The sequence below is a fragment of the Oryctolagus cuniculus genome, chromosome 16 (genome assembly GCF_964237555.1).
Source record: "Oryctolagus cuniculus chromosome 16, mOryCun1.1, whole genome shotgun sequence".
In the NCBI taxonomy this organism is placed as follows: Eukaryota; Metazoa; Chordata; class Mammalia; order Lagomorpha; family Leporidae; genus Oryctolagus; species Oryctolagus cuniculus.
Window position 1 is genome coordinate 64480805 of NC_091447.1, and position 21051 is coordinate 64501855.

The 21051-nt window shown below is 44.1% G+C and overlaps 1 protein-coding gene across 1 annotated transcript in view; it reads left to right on the top strand.

The window, feature by feature from the left end:
• The window catches only part of LOC100350451 (zinc finger protein 208), a 96178-nt gene extending 76686 nt beyond the window's left edge, over positions 1-19492 (top strand). The window contains 8 exon segments of the mRNA XM_070059330.1: positions 3273-3399; positions 3581-3641; positions 4597-5565; positions 5567-5750; positions 6483-6560; positions 13031-13134; positions 15653-15793; positions 18339-19492. Coding sequence (XP_069915431.1) covers positions 3273-3399; positions 3581-3641; positions 4597-5565; positions 5567-5750; positions 6483-6560; positions 13031-13084 — 1473 coding nt within the window. The 3' untranslated portion in view covers positions 13085-13134; positions 15653-15793; positions 18339-19492.
• Positions 19493-21051: the final 1559 nt, after the last annotated feature.

Sequence of the window (21051 nt, forward strand, 5' to 3'; positions counted from 1 at the left end):
AGCTGAGCTGATCGAAAAACAGGAGCCAAGAGCTTCTTCTGGGTCTTCCATGCGGGTGCAGAGGCCCAAGGACTTGGGCCACCATCTGCTGCTTTGCACATTACAGAGAGCTGGATCAGAAGTGATGCAGCCAGGACTGGAACCAGCACCCATATGGGATACTGGCACTGCAGACAGCAGCTTTACCTGCTACTCTTAAGATGTCAGACCCACATTGATTTCTTTTCTTTTTTTGAAGATTTATTTTATTTATTTGAAAGAGTTACAGAAAGAGAAAGAAGTCTTCCATACTGGTTCACTCCCCAAATGGCCGCTACAGCCAAAGCTGAGCTGATTCAGAGCCAGGAGCTTCTTCGGATCTCCTATGTGGGTGCAGGGGCTCAAGGACTTGGGCCATCCTCTGCTGCTTTCCCAGGTGCAGATCAGAAGTGGAACAGCTGGAACTCGAACCAGCACCCATATGGATGCCAGCACTGCAGGCTGAGGCTTTAACCCACTACACCACAGTGCCATCAACCCCCCGCCCCCCGCCAGCCCACATTGATTTCTAAAAACATGAGTGATCTGTTTCATTATTTTGTGTTTTGAAATTACTCAGTAAAACATTTCAAATTTTTCTATTAGGATTACCAAACATCCATTAGTACATAAGCAAATTTGAAACAGGAGAAAACAAAGTGCATGTCCCAGAACATTCCCGGTGTCATCACAAAGGCTGGATTCAGTGTTCCCAGGCAACAAGCTGTAACAACATACTTGAACTATCAGGGAAGCTCACGCCCTGAGTGTGCTCTGGGGGTTGATGGGGAGGTTCCTTCTGCTGATCATGTGATTAAAATTGCAAATTCTCTAGGGAGACCAGGAGTTAAGCAAGTACCACCTCGTTTATGTCAACTGTTTAGGCACACTGAGCCCTCTTTACCAGTTGGCTGTTGGGTTTCTTCCTCAAATCTAGTTTGTGGGTACCAGCAAAGGGCAAGCTTTGTAAGCAGTCATTTCTTAGGCTGAGCAGTCTGGAGTGTGAATGTTCACTCTTCTCTTGTACACAGGTCTGTTAAAACTTGCTAAGGGCCAGCGCCGTGGCTCAATAGGCTAATCCTCTGCCTAGTGGCGCCGGCACACCGGGTTCTAGTCCTGGTCGGGGCGCCGGATTCTGTCCCGGTTGCCCCTCTTCCAGGCCAGCTCTCTGCTGTGGCCAGGGAGTGCAGTGGAGGATGGCACAAGTGCTTGGGCCCTGCACCCCATGGGAGACCAAGAGAAGCACCTGGCTCCTGCCTTCGGATCAGCGTGGTGCGCTGGCTGCAGCGTGCCGGCTGCGGTGGCCATTGGAGGGTGAACCAATGGCAAAGGAAGACCTTTCTCTCTGTCTCTCTCTCTCACTGTCCACTCTGCATGTAAAAAAAAAAAAAAAAAAGACTTGGCTAAGAAAAGAGCTATAGATGCACTGTACAGAGAGGAGTTAGCTGTGACTCAGGCAGCTCACTTTATTCGCCAGACCCATCAACAAGAGGTATTTCTTCTCTGCTTACCAGCTGGGTAAATTCAGACATCAGGATAGCCCGGGGGAGCCTCTTCTCTGTCCCTTGCCCATGGTTATCAAAGGGTAATGATCTTCAGATCAGTTTAGAAGTATGACACTGAGGGATTCCTGTGCTCTGATTGGGCTCTCATGCTCCTGTGTACCATATGGGAGCTTGGACATGAGAAGTTGGGACAGCAGCCTCTTGAGTGGCTTGTCAGGAATCACTGCCTCAGACTGCAGGAAGGATTTTGAGAATTATTTGAAAGTGAAAGTTACAGAGAAGAAGATACAGAGAGGTCTTGCATCCACTGGTTCACTCCCCAAGTGGCTCCAACAGCCAGGACTGAGCCAGGCTGAAGCCCTGAGACAAGAGCTTCATCCAGGTCTCCCTCGTGGATGGCAGGAGCCCAAGGACTTGGGTCATCTCTGCTGCTTTTCCCAGGCCATTAGCAAGGAGCTAGATTGAAGTGGAGCAGCTGGGACTTGAACCAGCGTTGATACAGGATGCAGGTGGTGGCTTTACTCACTGTGCTACAACAGCAGCCCCAGAAGGATTTTATGTTCCTTTGGAGACGAGCATTGCTGAATCTTGTGTATTTTATAATCAAGGGCAAATTCACCATCAAATTTGTTGACTTGAATGAACTCCTTGGCAAATTCAGCTCCTCGTCAGTTCAAGATCACTGAGGCCCAGGATACACTCATGATTCTTCAAGGAAGAGCTCTATTGCTGTTTTACTGTGTTTCCTTCATGTGCATATGTGTGGGCAAAATGGCTCTAAGGCTAATATCTACAGGGACTTTATGGAGTTCTAATGCCTGAGCTCTAACTTCCAATTCTGAGCACTGACAGAGAAGGATAAACACTGAGTCTGATAAGTCTGACACACAAGTCAAGTTAATACACCTCCCAAAGAATTGTTTAAAGATTTATTTGAAAGGCAAAGCAACAGAGGGAGAGAGATATCTTTGTCCACTGGCTCACTCTACAAATGATCACAACAGTGAGGTCTGGACCAGGCCAAAGCCAGGAGCCAGGGAGTTGGTCTTCCATGTGGGAGGCAGGGACCCAAATACTTGGGCCGTTTTACACTGCCTTCCCTGGCACACTATTAGCAGGAAGCTGGATCATATGCAGAAGTAGCCAGGACTCAAAGCAGCATGCTGATATGGGATGCTGGCATTTGGCAGTGGCTTAACATGCAGGCCACAACACTGGCCCTAAGAATGCTTTCATTTAGCCAGCTAGATCTGACCAGATCAGTCTTTTAAATACAGCCAGCTCAGTCTTCTAAAATAATAAATTCCATATTCTGCATGTTTTTGGGATGTAAATGGAAGAAACGCTTCCAGTCCTTCATTGCTTTCATTCATTAAAAACTCGTCCAGATTTGACCTTGTGCTTTATAGACTGCTGAGTGATAGGATGGGTAATTTGGAAAGAGACAGAAGAGTTTTTTCCTCTCAAAGAAATTGGTGGCCTTGAAAGGGAAGTACTTCATTTGTATGCCGTTTCTTCAGGGTGCTCTGTATGCTGTCATTAGCAGTAAGATAAGAAATCACAGGAAAAAATATGGAAATAACTTCTATGTCTTCATAATACTATGAAACATATAAGCCATGATGACAAGTCATCCAGTCAGTGTTTTGGGACCACAGTCATGTGAACATCTTGTGAACTGGATATAGATCCCCAGTGCTGTCCGTCTCACCCATTCATTCTCCTGTGCACACCTGTGGGATGTTCTAGGACTCAGTGACCTTGGAAGATGTGGCTGTGTCCTTCACCCCAGAGGAGTGGGCTTTGCTGGATCCTCTGCAGAAAACGCTCTACAGAGATGTGATGCTGGAAACCTTTGGGAACCTCGACTTAGTAGGTAATGACAACAACATTCCTTCACTTAGGGAATGAGCCATGTTGACAATGCTCCCAGCTTTGGCATGTGGAAAGAGAATGCTTTGAAAAATAACCAGATGTGATGGCAGCTCATCATGGATCTAATTTTTTTTCTGTAATTTCTCATGATTTATAATGATTTTTCTGGGTATGCATTTTAGGGAAAAACCCTGAAGATAATAACACTGAAGACCAATCCAAACACCAAGGGAAAAATCTGAGGTGAGCGCATAACAAGAGAATGCAGTGTACCATGAAGGAAACTTAGTATGTCATGGAGTTTTATAAACAAGCAAAGAAAAGAAATAAGCCCAGCTTTAGATTAATTCATTAGAAAGATTTTCACCCAAAATGGTTTTTTTTAAAGCTTTATTTATTTGAACAGCATAGCAACAAAGAGGGAGAGAGAGAATATTTCCATTCACCGGTTTACTCCTCAGATGGCCGCAACAGCCACAGTCTGGACCAGGCTGAAGCCAGGAGCAAGGGACTTCATCCACGTCTCCTGCATGGGTGCAGGGGTCCAAGTGCTTGGGCCATCTTCCTCTGCCTTCCTAGGAGCATTCACAGGGAGCTGAATCAATGACATAGATGTGAGGCTGGGCTTATGGTACCCAGACTAGCCCACGGTTTGTGATGTCAACATCTCATACTAGAGTAGCAGTTCAAGTCCTGGCTGCTCTGCATCCAGTCCAGCTCCCTGCTTGGGAAAGCAACAGAGGATAGCCCAGGTACTTTGTCCCCTGCCACCCATGTAGGAGGTCTAGATGGAGTTGGGGGCTCCTGGCTTCAGTTTGGCACAGCCCTGGCTATTGCAGCCATTTGGGGAGTGAACCAGCAGATGGAAGATCTGTTTCTCCCTCTCTGTCACTCTGCCTTTCAAATAACCTTAAAAAATAGCCTTTAAAAAAAAAAAGACAACATAGATGTTCAGTGTTTGAAAAACAGTTCACTTGTTAACAGTATTAGGAAACTTCCTTTATGAGTATCACAGGCTTTGATATTAGCTATGGTTAAGTCCTCTTTAAGAATCTTCAGCCTATTTGTCTACAAATTCAGACAGAGCAGAAACTTTTACTTTTCCTGAAAATGAGAAAAATGTGATTCTAATATCTTTTAATAAATACAAAATCATCATTAAACACATCATTAATATTGTGCTTCTCGTTTTTTACAGACGTTGTATCGTAGATAGATTCTGTGAAAGTAAAGATGGTAGTCAGTGTGGAGAAAATTTCATCCAGAGTTCAAGTTTAAATCTGCACAAGAAAACTCCTCTAGGAGTAAAGCCATGTGAATGTAATATATGTGGAAAAGTCTTCACTTGTCATTCATCTCTTAATAAACACATCAGATCTCACCCTGGACACAAACCTTGTGGCTGGCAGGATGATGGAGAGAAGCCATATAAATGTCAGGAGTGTGGGAAAGCCTTTAGTTACCTCCAGTCTTTTAGAAAACATGAACAGAATCACAGAGAAAAACACTATAAATGTAAGGAATGTGGGAAGACTTTCCCTTACCGCCAGTCTGTTCTCAGACGTGAGAGGACCCACACAGGTGAAAAACCCTATGAATGCAAAGAATGCGGGAAGACATTCAGTACTCTGACAGGCCTGCAAATACACGAAAGGACGCACACTGGAGAGAAACCGTACACATGTAAAGAGTGCGGGAAGGCCTTCATTTACTTCTCCAGCTTTCGAAGACACATGATCATACACACTGGGGACGGACCATATAAATGCGAGGTGTGTGGGAAAGCCTTCAATTGTCCCAGTTCATTTCGGATACATGAAAGGACTCACACTAGAGAGAAACCATACCAGTGTAACCTGTGTGGCAAAGCCTTCAGTTGGCCTGGTTCCTTTCAAGTACATGTGAGAACTCACACTGGAGAGAGACCCTATGAGTGTAAGGAGTGCGGGAAAGGCTTTATTTATCACACTACCTTTCAAGGACACATGAGCATTCACACTGGAGAGAAACCATATAAATGTGAACAGTGCAGGAAAGCCTTCATTTCTCTTGCAGGTTTTAGAAAACATGTGGTACTGCACGTTGGAGGTGGGCCTCATACGTGTGTGGAGTGTGGAAAAACATTTAACTCTCCCAGATCATTTCAAATTCATAAAAACACTCACAGAATAGAAACCCTATGAACATAAACAGTGTGGGAAATCCTCCATTTGCTGCATGACTTTTCGGGGACACAGGAGAACACAGACTGCAGAGAAACCCCGTGAATGTAAAGGACATGGAAAAGCCTCCAGTCATCGGGAGTCATTTCTGAAGCAGTGCAAGAACATCGTGGCACAAAACCTCTCAAATGTAAGTAAGATGTGAGTGTCTTCAGCTTACTGACACCCTTAACAAAAGTGTGTAGTCAGAATGCACTGGTAGAAAGCTTGTAAGTGTGGGAAATACTGAAAAGCTTTCAGTTTTAACCAGTGCTTTCAACATCATAGGGAAGTTTCCACTGAAAAATCTAGTAACTGAAAGTAATGTGGGAAGACCTGACATAATTATGTACAATGCTGCAGAAAATCAATGTGGACAAAATAACAGAAGTATTAGCTTTATCAGTATTGCATTCTGAAAATGGGTAAGTGAACACTGAGGTGGGAATTCTGTAGATGTTCCTGAAGCCAGAGTACATAGGAATGGTAGCGTACCTGAGCATTTTGAGTTATAGCAGTTAATTTTTCTCTTTCCATTTTGGAGTCTGTTCCATCCAGGGGTGAATTGAAGTGCACTTCTAATATGCATGTGTGTTTAATTTTTATGTAATGTATAACTGTTCTGTAAAAGGTCACTGAAGTGTCACTTTGGTATTGAGGTATCCTACTGTTCTGGTGTGGCAGGTACTTTATCTCCCTTACCCATCACATGATGTATTCTACCTTCCCTAGGAGAAAAATGTTTTTAACCCCCCAAGAGCCTTATTCTATTTTCTTTGCTAATAAAAATTTGTCATCCGTCCATCAGGTAGTTTCACGTTACTTTTATTCTCATTATTTTCATCTTTTACTTTGTTCCTTCTAACTGGAGACTGGATAACAAACTGCAACAAGAAGTCAGACCAGTGATAAGACAATGTCAAGTGTAACTGCAGTGGAGATGGCTCCCTTGGACTGTCAGGTCAGTGTGGATAATGACAGGAACTGTATGTTCCCAAGTCACTTCTTGTGGTTTTGTATTAGATTCATCAGCAGCTTAACTTGTTGGAGATTTGGAAGGCACAAGTGAAGAAGGTGTTCAGTCACCATTGAGGAAGACAGATGCCTGGGGGCTTCCAGTTCATTTTCTTGACTGTCCTGCCAGTCAAAGACTTCCTCAAAGCACCGTAACTGGTGACCTCTGATTTTTCAGGGGTTTAGATTCCCACAGGTGTCTCAAGCAGTGCCATATTAAAGACCCACCACAATTTTCCACATCTTGTGTGTCATTCTGGCAACCCAAACCTTCATGATTGGAAGTAGTCTCTCATGCTCTTATCCCTTTCTTCTAGGTTATACTTGTCTAAGGTCTAATCTTTATAGCAAACACTTTGTTCTGCTAACACTGCTACTGTCCTGTTTCCACCATGATCACTAAGATGGTGCCGTCACAGGGACTATGGGACCTTGTTCTGCTACACTGCGTAGTGACTCTTCTGATCTGGCCTCTCTCATGACAGTAAGCACCTTCCTTAGATTGTGGTGGTTTCCAGTTACTTATACCTAAACATAACCCCTTGGTATGTTTTTAAAAGTAATTTTTTCATATAAAAGTTGCCTTAGGTATTTCTTAGAAATATTAGAATGTTAAGTAACTTTTACATTAACAAATACCACTTATTTTCTGAAAATATTAAGATAATCCATTGCAAGTACAAGCTTTCTAAACCAACTTCATAATTCTGTCAAGTTGTTCATTATACACTCTGAGTCAATATTATGGGCATTTAAACTCGGGTAAGCTTTTTGTCAGGCGAATTTTATTTCTTACATGGTTGGAGTTGGTCATGAAACTTTCTCACTCATTTGTAATGCCAGAAACTAAGTTTTGGTTTTGTCAGTGTCCCTTTCCCAAAGTCCACCAGGATGTTGTCCATCCTGAAAGAAGGAGAGCTGTGGGGTGGGCGTTGTGGTGCAGCAGGTTAAACTGACATTTGGGGTGCCTGAGTATCCCATTTTAGAATGTCTGGGACCGAGTCTCGCCTCTGCTAGTGTACCTGGGAGGCAGATGATAGCTCAAGTTCTTGGGTCCCTGCCACCACGTGGGAGATACAGATGGAGTTCCTGGCTTTAGCCTGGCCCAACCCTGGCTGTTGCAACACATTTGGGGAATGAACCAGGGGATGGAAAGTCTCATTCTCTGCCTTTGAAATAAAAACAAGGTGAGGGGATCTAATGAATTCTAATAAGAGCACAAAATATAAATAGGATTCTTAGTAAGAGTTCTTTAAAAAGAACTTACAGGATTCTTATGATAGGTATGTTTTTTTCCTCCAGAAGATTCATTTATTTTATTTTAAAGGTAGAGTTAGGGAGAGACAGACACAGACAGATCTTCCATCTACTGGCTCATTCCCCAATGGCCATAATGGCTGGGGCTGGGCCAGGCCAATGCCAGGAGCTTCTTCCAGGTCTCCCATGTGGGTTACAGGGTTTCAAGTACCTGGATCGTCTTCTGCTTTCCCAGGTGCATTAGCAGGGAGCTGGATCAGAAATGTAGTTGGGACTCAAACTGGCAGTCAAATGGGATGCTGGTGTCATATGTTGTGGCTTAGCCTGCTGTGCCACAATGCTGGTCCACTTTTTTGTTTTGAAGATTTATTTATTTGAAAAGCAGAGTGACAGGAAGACAGATCTTTCATACTAGTTCACTCTCCAAATGGCAGCAGCAACCAGAGCTGGGTCAGCTGAAGCCAAGTGCCAAGGACTGCATTCTGGTCTCCCAAGTGATGGCAGGGGCTGAAGCACTTGGGCTATCCTCCACTGCTTTCCTAGTTGTGTTAATAGGGCTGGATTACAAGTGGAGCAGCTGGGACTTTACTGGCACTGTGATATGGGATGCTAGTGTCATAAGCAGCCTTTAACCCTGGCCCGTGATAAAGTGTTTCTATTACTGTTCAAAATACAATCCAGCCTTCAGCTGTACTGAATGTTGTGAGGTGGTCAGCATAATTCTATCACTGGTCATCATAATAGTTCTTTAGAAGGCAGAGGAATGGAGTGGAGGATGTGAAATAGTTGAGAAGCTAGGGATTTGTCTGTGAAGCCTCAGTGAGGATGTCATTTATATTTTCAACATTTACATCTTAGACACTGTTCAGGAACTGCTTGGGTGTGTGTGTAGTTTTTGGAACAGTACTTAAAAGTCTCATTTCTGGGATTAACAATAACAGTTCCTCATAAAGATAAAGGAATAGGTGTGGTTCATCTTTTTTGCCATGGTTAAGTTTAAGAGCGTGTAATTTGTGATCATGAGTTAAGAGATGAGTATCTGGAGATGAAGCTTCTCTGGTTGGCAGGCTACACGTGGTTGTGGTGCTGGTGTTTTGCTTAATATCACTTGAAAAGATTTAAAATTCTGTTAAGTTTTGCCTTGTATCAATTTTTTATATAGACTGAGCGAACTCCTTTAAACCATAGAGTTCCTCCTAGTTTGAGAAAGTGTTATATCTGTCTCCACAGTGCTAGCCTGTTTGGGGTTTTTTTCCTCTGAGGAAAGTAGTATCTATGCAAGTTCTCTCTGATTTCCCAGAGGGAACACCAGAAACAGTTATGGATAATTTAGAGGGCAAATGTCCAAAGAACAATCAAAGTGTAGTGTTGAGCTGTAGTGTCGTTTTGCGTGTTCTAACTTCAGAGGGAGAGGAGGCCTCATGCTGAAACATTTTAACACCTTTTTGTAAGAGGACTGGCTGTCCCCTCAGCCTTTGTCTTGGTGATCCACATATCATTTCCATATCATCACCGTGCTGATCAGAAGGCAGGAGCCAGGTGTTTCTCCTGGTCTCCCATGTGGGTGCAGGGCCCAAGGACTTGGGTCATCCTCCACTGCCTTCCTGGGCCACAGCAGAGAACTGGACTGGAAGAGGAGCAACTGGGACAGAATCCGGTGCCCCAACCAGAACTAGAACCTGGGGTGCTGGCGCCGCAGGCGGAGGATTAACCTATTGAGCCACGCCACTGGAGAGAATATGCATTTCTATGAACTTTTTAAAGACCCCTTTTATACTTTAAAATAATTATTAAAAAAAAACAGTACTTTCAATATGCTTGGAGAACATTAAACTCTCCTCTTGCTTGATTATTCTTCTGAAAGATTTGAAAGGCAAAGTTAAAGAGAGAATCCTCCATCTGCTGGTTCACTCCCCAAATTGCCAGAACAAAATAGCTTTCATGCTGCTTTTGCCATCTGTTTGTTTTCAGAATTTTGCACTCTTTGAAATGTGGGTTAGGGCTGAACTCAGTTTTTATTTAGGAAGATATTTATTAAAGTTTATTTTGATGCCAAAAACACCTGAAATCGATGCATACAAAAGGTCTTCTACAAGAGATCATAAGAAATGTGTTATGAAAAAAATGCATGAATTTCAAATATTTTTGGTACCAAAATAAGCCTGTCTTTTAATTCCTTTCCCCATGAAGTTTTGAAGTTCCTGCAAAACCAGTTTAGAAAGAATTCACAACTAAACTAAACTCATATTGTCATGTTGCAGGACAAACATAAAATTGGTCTTCTCAAATTTAACAGTTTTAAAAACTGAAAAATGAATCTTACTGAAATTTCTGGGATACAATGAAAGCATTGTTTAGAAACAGATTTATAGCATTAAATGCATACATTAGAAAGGAAAAATAGGCTGGTGCCATGGCTCACTTGGCTAATCCTCCACCTGTGGCACCGGCACCCCAGGTACTAGTCCCAGTTGCTCCTCTTCCAGTCCAGCTCTCTGCTGTGGCCCAGAAAGGCAGTGGAGGATGACCCAAGTGCTTGGGTTCCTGCACCTGCATGGGAGACTGGGAGGAAGCACCCAGCTCCTGGCTTCAGATCAGTACAGCACCGGCCATGGCGGCCATTAAGGGAGTGAACCAGCGGAAGGAAGACCTTTCTCTCTGTCTCTCACTGTCTAACTCTGCCTGTCAAAAAAATAAAGGAAAAATATAAAATGTAACCTTCTACTTTATGACACTAAAGAAGAGCAATATAAACCTAAAACATTGAGAAGGAAGGAAAACTTGAAACTAGGTAATCTGCAGAGAAAATCAGTGAAATAAATTCTGGTTCTTTGAAAATATCAATGAGACTGCTAATGAAGAAAAAAAGATACAAATGTCAGAAATGAGAGGCCATGACTTGCTCCCATAGTCATCAAAAAGAAAACAGAATATTACAAACCATTCCATGCCCACAGACTTAATAACTAGACCAATTCCATGAAGGATATAATCTGTGACAGCCCACAACAGGGGAATCAAGTCATCTGAATTACACATATACCTGATAACCATTGGGGCTGAGAGGTTCTCACTTTGTCAAAAACATTTGGAAGTGGAAAACATTTCATTTATTGCTCACTGGGCCAGAGAATCTATGCCCACTATGGGACATTGTAGCACAAGGTGCCTGGATTATATAAAATTTAGGCAGAATTTATGGCTAATGGAAGGCATACCTGTTGTTGCTGGTTTTGTTAAGGGTTTATTTATTTGACAGAGTTAAACAGAGAGAGAAAGCGAGGCAGAGAGAGAAGGAAAGGCAGAGAGAGAGCACTGCGCCAATCTGAAGCCAAGAGCCAAGAGCTTCTTCCGGGTCTCCCATCGGGGTGCAGGGACCCAAGGACTTGGGCCATCTTCTGCTACTTTCTCAGGCTAAAGCAGAGAGCTGGATTGGAAGTGGAGCAGCTGGGACTTGCAGGCAACACTGGCCCATATGGTATGGTCCCTATACCTGTTTTTAACTACAGTAATTCTCCCAAGATCAGAGGGGAACCATGCTTGAGTTTTGTATTACCCTCTCATAAGCCTTATTTGAGCCTCTTATTAAGAACCTAGGTTTTCCACTAAATGCAGTAAACTGATCTCGAAGTTAATTCAAAACGTATTTTGTAGAGGCATTAAACGTAAGCAGTGCTTGTTGAGCCTCTTGTTTTAATAATAAAATAATAAAACTAAAATAATAAATAGTGGATGGTGGACGTCCAGTTGGGTCAAATTGTAGATCCTTGTTTCAGTCTGTTCTTGGTTGGGGGAGCCTGGGTCCCCTGTTGCTGTTTATATACTTGTTCTTCCAGAGAGCCTAAGATAGGTACCATCATGGCTATGGGCCTCCCACAGGATGCTCAGGTTAGGTGTGGTGAATTACAGTCACTGAGGCAGAGGAATCCCACGGGTGTTTTCCCCATGTCCAGCAAGCTCACTGTGTACAGGTTAGCACCATGTCTGAGGGCGCTGAGACAGACGCACAAGTTACAGGATTTGGTACTTAGAGGCAGCAAGTGGCAGAGGATTCTGAGACAGTGAAGCTGCCTAGGGAGGACGCAGGCTTAGCTGTATGTGCCCTGGTTGCAGTGCTGCTGAGGGACCCCGGAAAGCGGCCTACCTTGATTTTACAGCCTATGGTGAGGTGGCTCACCGGTAAAGTGTGGAAGGACAGCTTGTTTCCCTGGGGGCTGTGGCAGAGGCTGGGCTGCCTCGGCCAGTCCTTGCTGACCGCGGGGAGAGGGGGTGTACTCACAGCTCATTCCACAGTTATCCTTCAAGGCACCAGTGAGGAGGGGGCTGCTCTGCATCCCCGGTCAGCACTGGGGACACAGCCATCTGTGGAGGAAGAGGCAGATAGGGTCCTGCTGTGCTTATGGATCTCAGCCCACCGCCTGCTTTGCTCCCTGTCAGAGCTGACTCAGGTTCAGATGCTTCTTCATCTGATCACATGCAGTGTGGACTGTGTAGCTAAGCTTAGCTACCCCGTGGAAGGGGACCACCTCAGCTTCTCAGGCATCAGCTCGTGGTTGCTGGGCTAAGTGTGCACAGGCAGTAAGGTCATTCTGTGGGAACAAGAGTAGCCCTTGAGTGCGGTGGCGAGCGTGGGGCCAGGCAGAGCCCAGGCCTGTTGCTCAGAGATGTGTCCTCCTCCCATCAATCAGTCTACTGCCTCTCTCCACAGACCTCCACCCATCAATCCCTCTACTGCCTCTCTCTCCACAGACCTCCTGCTCCGCCATCTTACGGGGGAGGTCTCTGGGCAGCCCCCCCTCACTCCAGCTCATGAACAACTGAAGCATGTGTTGGGAATGCAATGCCCTGAGGCCAGGAGGGGTTGGCCAAGACAGCCCAGCCTCTGTGACACTGACTTATTCTCTTACACTTTGTGGGGCCAATTGCAAATGCTCTTTCCCCATTTCTTTACTCACCAGCACCTGGACCATGAGGCTTGCCCCCAAACTTACAGACATTTAAACTCAGGTTGTGAGCCAATGACCTATACTAGAAGGGTAGAGACAATCCCATTCATGGTGTTGAGGAGGAGGGCCTAGTGGGAGGTCCCGAGGCCATTAGGGCTTGCCTGCTGATGGTTACACCAGCCTGAGTAGGCCCAGCCACTCTCTCTGCTTCCAGACTTGCCATGTGATCCTCCTCTGTACAAGCCATTGCCAACTGCTGCCCTCATGAGAGGCCAAACCAATGGGACCACCTGAACTTGGACTTGGACCTCTAAAACCGTGAGTTAAACAAACCTTTTCTCTTTATAATGTTATTAGCATCAGGCATTTTGTAGCTGACAGGCCATGCTCATCACCTTGGAGGTCAGAGGTGGCCACACAATGGTAGCAAGAGAAGGACACAAACAAGGACACTGCTCCTGTCTACACAGTGATTCCTGTGAGGCAAGCTGGGTGACTTGCTCAGTTCTTTCCAGGGCGGGGGTCCCTTTCTTTTCTGCCCCTTCACAACAGACCATCGCTGGAGTTGCATGGGACTCCCCAAGAGTGAAGAGAGTAGGGGCAAGAACCACAGAGATATAGGCTGACTTGATAATCAAGCAGAAGTTCCAGCTGGTTAAGGTTCTCTGTTCTTCTTTGCTTCGAGCACTGAGTGCTTTGGAAAAGTGGCTGCCAAACAAAAGGCACCAGGGTATGATGACCTAACCATTCACGTCTCGGTGATGAGAATGGGAAGAGATGGCGGCACCTGATAAAGACCACAGTGGAAGCCCCTCAGCAATGGGCAGTTCTGACGCAGGTGGCTCTATCAGGGAACCAGTCAGCTTAGGATGGATCCATTCATTTCTGCTTTGTGTTGCCACCTGTTGCAGCAGCCTCCCATTCACCCAACTGGAGTGAGGAATTAGCACCCTCGGACAGTGGACCTCTTAATACCCGCCACTGGAAAGGCAAGAGTACTTAGACTCACAGACAAGAAGAGGGTAAGCTGTTGTAGGCCCACACAGGGAGTCACATGGGAGTAGAGAACAAGTGGGTGTGAAGGGAAGGGGAGATGACGTGTCTCTGTTTCCATGGGAAGATGTGGTTGGTGTTTGAATAAAACTGGGCAAGGCAAGTGGGGAACTGACACACTGTACTATAGTCTGACAAGTCTATAACACTGTATTTATATAATGTTGTAATAGACTCTAATAGTCATTACATTTGTTTTGATTATATATAAGTAGTAAATATTAAACTATACCATGTAATACATATATATGTGTGTATATATATATGAGGGAACTTAAAATTTATGGGAAAATAAGAGAGAAGTATATTTTGGTGCAAAAGTTTTCTGAGATCTCATGAGCAGTTTTACCATTCACATCTATGTCTACAACTGTTGTCACTTACTATCTGTAGGGGACTGGTTCCAGGACACTGCCCCTACACACACACACACACACACACACAGGGACACCAGAATATGCAGATGCTCAAGTCCTTTATATAAAATGGTGCAGTATTTGCATATAATCTAAGCAGTCAGTGCTTCTATAAACTTGAAATAATCTCTATATGACTTATAATATGCAAAGTAAATGCCATGTGAAGACATATTGTGTTGTTTATGGAAAAAAAACTGTATTCAGTATAGACAGTTTCAAATCTGTGATTACTTGAACCCGTGGTGTGGAACCCACACACAGTGCTGTAGATGCACTTCCAAAAGTTCATGGAAAATGCATATTATAACACTACACATGGATTTCACAATTTTTTTGCACCAAAATGAACATCTTATTTCAAATTTTCAGAAACTTTTTGAAATATCTTTGTGTATATGTATAATAAAAAATCATATTCTGTACTAAGGAACACAAATCTCTTTGAGTACGGTTGCAAAAGGCTTCAACAAAATACTGCAAAGTACCTTAAGAGAGAGAAATAGAAGCTTTTCTACATTCCTCATAGCCACTTCTGTCACAAGGAAAGGAAAGATTTCCCACATTGTTTACCTGTCATGTCTACAGTGAGATATGATCTACCTAGTCAGGGATGAAGAATGAACAAGGGCTTTCTCCACACACTGCACTTACATTTTTTCTTTTCAGATCAGGACTTGGCATCTGGCTGAAGATTTCTCCACACTGTTCACTTCCACAGTCTCTCTAGTATATAGCTGCTGTAAAAACCGCATGGTATTAAATGCATAGAGTGTGCAGGCTTTCTGCCACATGTGGTTACCATACAGTATGACTCCCCACAGCTATCAAGTTAGTTATATGTATGCAGTTTCACACTGAGCATGCATGTCTTATTTTAAGAATAATTTTGGCGGTCGTTTCTGCCATGTTCCCTTCCGTGTCGACGCCTTAAGGTGTTTCAGGACGGCGGAGGAATTCGTGTTCTCTTTAAATTTCCTTTAAGAGACCTGAAACAGAATAAAGGCCTTATTAAAAAAAAAAAAGAATAATTTTGGGTAGAAACTTTATAAGAATAATTATTTTTTTTTTTTGCTTCTTTCTAAATGTTCATGGCAGGTTGATTCCCTCAAGGGGCATGCCTTCCTCTTCTCAGGGTGAATCAAAGGATTTCTCCCAAGATTTTTGTTTTTATAGGCAGTGTTCTTGTCTTCCCATTTTTCCCCCTAAAATGGAGAACTAGAAAAATTACCAGATTCTAGGTGTACTACAACCATGCCTCATTTATTCATCAAACTATTATTGTCTTTCCACTTTCCAAACTGTGGAATAGCACTGATAAATACCATTCTCCAACTGAGTAAGTGCAGAAATCTTCTTACCTACAGAAGCCCAGTTCCTGAAGGTTTCCTGCATCACATCTCTGAAGGATCCAGCAAAGCCCACTCCTCTGGGTGAAGTTCACAGCCACATCCTCCAAGGCCACTGAGTCCTAAGACATCCCAGGGGAGGATGAGTGAGATTGGCAGGTAGGTACCTAAAATGTTTACCTGATTCTGCGGTCTCTTAAGATTTTATTCCATCATTTGGTTGTCTCTTACTGTCTTTTCTGACCCACTTTCTCTACAACTGAAACATTCAGAAAGGCAGCAGCAGAGTTGGAACACCGTCACTGGTGGATCCAGTGTGCAGTAAACTGAGTTTCTCTTGGTAGAGCAGATGTCTAACAAGTCCCAGCCCCTGATGTGCAGAGGAGGGCTAATGTTAGTTATCCAGAGCTGCTTATTCTTAGAAATGCCTGCTCACAGGCCTGATCTTTGCTGGTGCCGGGGAAATGAGGCTTTAGGAAGGATCCCACCACCCTAAGAGGTAAGAGTGAGAGGCTCCAGGTACCTCACTGACTTATGCTTCACCTCTTTCCTTTCCAGCAGTGCCTTGGGGATCAGTCTCCCCAAATACTCTGGGCACTAAGTCTCTACTGAGTTTCCCTGGTTGACAACATTTCACCTGTTTTAGTTACAGTGTGAATCCATTCTGTGTGACAACACCAACAGAGAACAGCTAGAAACTCACAGGTGGTTTGCCCCATGTCCAGTGTAATCAAGTAATAAATGTAAGACTAAGGATGGCTATTTAATGGCACTAACAAAACAGTTGAGCATTTTTACTGGGTAATATCAAAGCAGAATGGAACAGGAAAATGGTACCTCTTTCAAATGATGGTCTCAGGTAATTTTAGTCTGACAGAAACATGTACAAGTCTACACCCAATAATCACTGGGATGTATAGTAGAAAGATGTACTGAGACAAGGAGACCGCCACTCACATTCCTATTTTAATCCCATTAGTATTAATTTATTCAAAGTTCAGAGGAGGCAAATATAAAGGAACACTGGGTAGTGAAAACTAGCAAGAGAATCAGGATGCTGGCCATCCAGGAGGCAAAAGGGAACTGAGCTGGCATCAGAAAACACGGTTCAGCTTCTCATATTTAGAGTAAGATCTTCTCTCTGTTGGTTTCCTCTCTAAATGCCTGCAATATGGGCCAGGCTGAAGCCAGGAGCTTGGCAACTCAATCCAGGTCTCCCATGTGTGTGGTAGGGACCCAGCTACTTCAGCCACCACCACTGCTTCCCCGGATGTGCTGTCGCAAGAAGTTACAACCAGGAGCAGAGCTGGGACTCCAGGTGCCCCAGGTAACATCTTCACTGCTGCACCAAATGCTTGCCCCCAAAACTAAAGTTAAACTCAGACTGGCATATTACATGGTTGTTCAAGCTTAGTGCTGTAAAAATGCGGAAGTGGAGGCCAGCATGTTGCTCACCAGGTTAAGCTGCTGCCTACAATACCAACATCCCATAAGAGCACAGATTCCTGCTTCCAGTGTAGCTCCTGCTAATGCACCCAGGAAAGCAGAAGATGGACCAAGTACCTATACCCCTGCCACACACGTGGGAGACCTAGATAAAGCTCCTGGCTTTGCTTGTCCAGTCCCAGCTGTTATGGCCATTTGTGGAGTGAACCAATAGATGGAAGATACTCACTCTCCCTTCTAGTCAGATACCATGGCCAAATGAGATTGATTCCTGAAATCCAAGGCTGGTTCAACTTATGAAAGCCAATCTGTAATACACCACAATCATCAGTTGGGCAGAAAAAGCATTTGACAAAACAAATCCACAACAACCTAGGAATTCAAAAATCCCACAGAAACATTACAGTCAATGATGAAATACGAAACAATTTCCCACTAAACTCAAGAGGAAGACAAGATACCTCGTTTACCATTTCCATTCAAGACAGTATTAAAAATCCTGGCTAGAGGGGCCAGTGCTCACTTGGTTAAACCTCTGCCTGCAGTGCCGGCATCCCATATGGGCGCTGGTTCTAGTCCCAGAGGCTCCTCTTCCAGTCCCACTCTCTGCTGTGTCCTGGGAAGGCAGTGGAGGATGGCCCAGGTCCTTGGGCCCTGCACCCACATTGGAGACCAGGAGGAAGCACCTGGCTCCTGCCTTCAGATCAGTGCAGCGCACCGGCCACAACGTGCCAGCCATAGCGGCCACTTGGGTGAACCAACGGAAAAAGGAAGACCTTTCTCTCTGTCTCTCTCTCTCTCTCTCTCACTGTCTAACTCTGTCAAATAAATTTTAAAAAAAGAGAGGAAATTCTGGCTAGAGCAATTAGCAAAGGACAAGAAATAATTTTGTTTCTTCCTTTCCAATTTGAATGCACTCATTTCTGTTCGCAGGTGAGATGACCTCACATAAACAGAAAATCAAAAAGAGGCAAAAACAAAAACTGAACTAATAAAGAATTCAGCAAAGTTGCAGGATAAATTCAACATGCAAAAGTCACTTTCATTTGTAATGAGAAAATACAGCAATAGCTTGAAAATAATAAAATACTTTGGTATTAAGGTAAAAGAATTTTACAAGATGTGCCGAAACAAATTAAAATACAAGTAAAATGGGAATACATCTTGCTCATGATGTCAGTATTGCACTACAAATTCAATATAATTTCTACCAAAATCCCAACGATCTCCATCTGTCTCTTTTTCACTTTTTCAACAGAAATTGGAATGCCCATTGGGAAATTCACATGGAATCTCAAGCCGCCCTGGAAAGGAACAAAATTGAAAGTCTCTTCTTGATTTCAAAACTTACTCAGAGTGACAGTAATCAAAGCTCTGCAACTGGCATAACCAATGGAAAAGAAGAGAGAGCCCAGAGACACCCCTTCACACATGCGATAAGGTTTTGAACGAGGTGGCAGGACCATTCAGTGGGAAAAGTGCTGAGAAAATGGAGTACTCACATGCTGAAGTCTAGAGCTGGATCCTTACCTGGCTTACACTATCTATAAAAATAAAACCAGCACTTGGCACAGTGATTCAGACAGTGCTTGGGAATTGCAGAGTTCAAGTCCCTGCCCCTGACCACACTGGGCAGCAGCAGTAATGGGAGACCCAGACTGAATTCTGTGCTCCTGATTTTGGATTCGACCAGCCCCAGGCATTGAGGCCATTAGAGGAATAAACTTCTATGTCTCTGTGCCTTTCAAATAAAATGAAAATAACAATTTATTAAGAGCGTGAACTCAGGGGCTGGTCTTGCGGTACCACAGGTTAGCTACTCTGCTTCCAATCCCGCTCCTGCTGATGGACCTGGGAAGGCAGTGGAAAACGGCCAAATACTTGAGTCCCTGCCACCCATGTGAGAGACCCAGATGGCATTCCTGGCCCAGCCCTGACTGTTGCAGCCACTTGGGGGAGTGAACCAGTGGGTGGAAGATGTCCCTTTCTCTGTCACTGTGCCTGTCACATGAATAATTTTTTTTTTTACAGAACTATGAAATCCAAATTTATCAAAGGCCTAAAAGTAAAAGTAAAGCTAAAGCTAAGCGTAAAGAACTCTTACAGGAAAACACAGGGCAGGGGTTGGTGTGACAGTGGGTTAGGCTGCTGACTGCAATGCCAGCATCCTTTATGGGCACTGGTTCAAGTCCTAGCTGCTCCACTTCCAGTCCAGCTCCTTGCTAATGTGCATGGGAAGGCAGCAGGTGATGGCCCAAGTACTTGTGGCCCTGCCTTCCCTGAGGGAAACCCAAATGGATCTCTTGGCTCCTGGCTTCAGCCTGGCCCAGCCCTCGCTGTTGTGGCCATATCTCTGTCACTCTGCATTTTAATTTTATAACATCTTAAAAAATAAAAAAAGATTATACTTAACTGGAATAATTATTTTTTAAAAGGAAAATATAGTGCAAAAGTTTATTAGCACTGGGTTTGGCGATGCAGAAACTCAATCAACAAAAGGAGATATTCAGGTCTGACCTCATCAAAATGAAAACCTTATATCCCTCAGTGCCTGCTATCAACATAATAAAAAGGTAGCCCACGGACAAATCATAGAAAATTAGTGCAAATCATATACTTGGCAAGATGCTAATAGCAAGAACATCCAACAGGGTCAAACACTATGCACAATGAAGACACCTGATAAACGAGCTGCTATAAGGCATCTAGGAACACCTAGTGCCTGGGAGACCTCATGCTGTCTCCCCAAGGTCAGAAATTACAAGGACACCTGCTCTCACCACTTCCGTCCCATCTAGGAAAAGAGGTGCTACCAAGTCAGATCAGGCCAGACAGCCGTAAAGTCACATGGGTGTGCCTACACAGACTCACCAACTCAACTTCAGAGGCAACGGCCTGAAGATAACAGATTTCCAGAGATACACACACAGCCTCTGTACCCTTCACCATCTCTCTCCTTCCTGCTGTCCTTGCCATTTGATACCTTATGTATTTCATATGTGTTTTCTGTCTCCTGTAATGGCAGCTTCCAGTGGACGGGGACAGCTGCTGGGTTTTATTCCCAGCAGCACTAGGTCTGGTATGCAGGAGGCAAGTACTTGAAAAACCACTGGGTTCACACTACACAAACAGGCTTTATATAAACCTCGTTGACAGCCCACATCCACTGGATTTTCATGGGCTGAATTGGCCTCAGCATTATCACAAGTGGCAAAACACTATCTTGTCCCCCAAAGGCAGGGTTTCCACAAATGAGCTCAAAATGCAGGTGCACATGAAAACCTGCACAAGGACATCTATAGGAACACTGTCGTAATTTTCAATTTTCAAATTGTGGAAGCAACCAAAATGAAAACATGTTTATCAGGGTGAGAAGTACAAAACTAATACATAAAAACCAATAACACATCTGTACACTTGCAATTAAGTATGTGGAAATGCATGGAAGACAGCATCCATTTACAGTAAGCACCCAAAGACTAAACACATAGGAATAATAAGAGAAACCTTGTTACTCTGAGAATCTATGCACATTATTGGCATAGTGGATAAAACCCACAGCACCAGCATCCCATACAGGTACCAGTTCAAGTCCCGGCTGCTCCACTTCTGATCCAGCTCCCTGTTAGTGCACCTGGGAGGGAAGCAGAAGATGGCCCAAGTACTGGGGCCCCTGCACCCATGTGGGAGACCCAGAAGAGGCTCCTGGCTTCAACCTGGCCCAGCCCCAGCCGTTGAAGTCATTTGGGAAGCAAACCAGTGGATGGAAAACTTCTCTGTCTCTCCCCCTTCCCCCCTACTCTGCCTTTTAAATAAATGAATCTTTAAAAAAAAAAAAAAAAAAAAGCAGTCCTGGGGTAAGCCACTGCTTTGCGACATGGGTGTCCCATGTTGGAGTGTTGTTTCAAATCCAACGTGCTCAGCTTCTGATTCAGCTTCCTGCTAATGCACCTGGGAAAGCAGTGGACAGT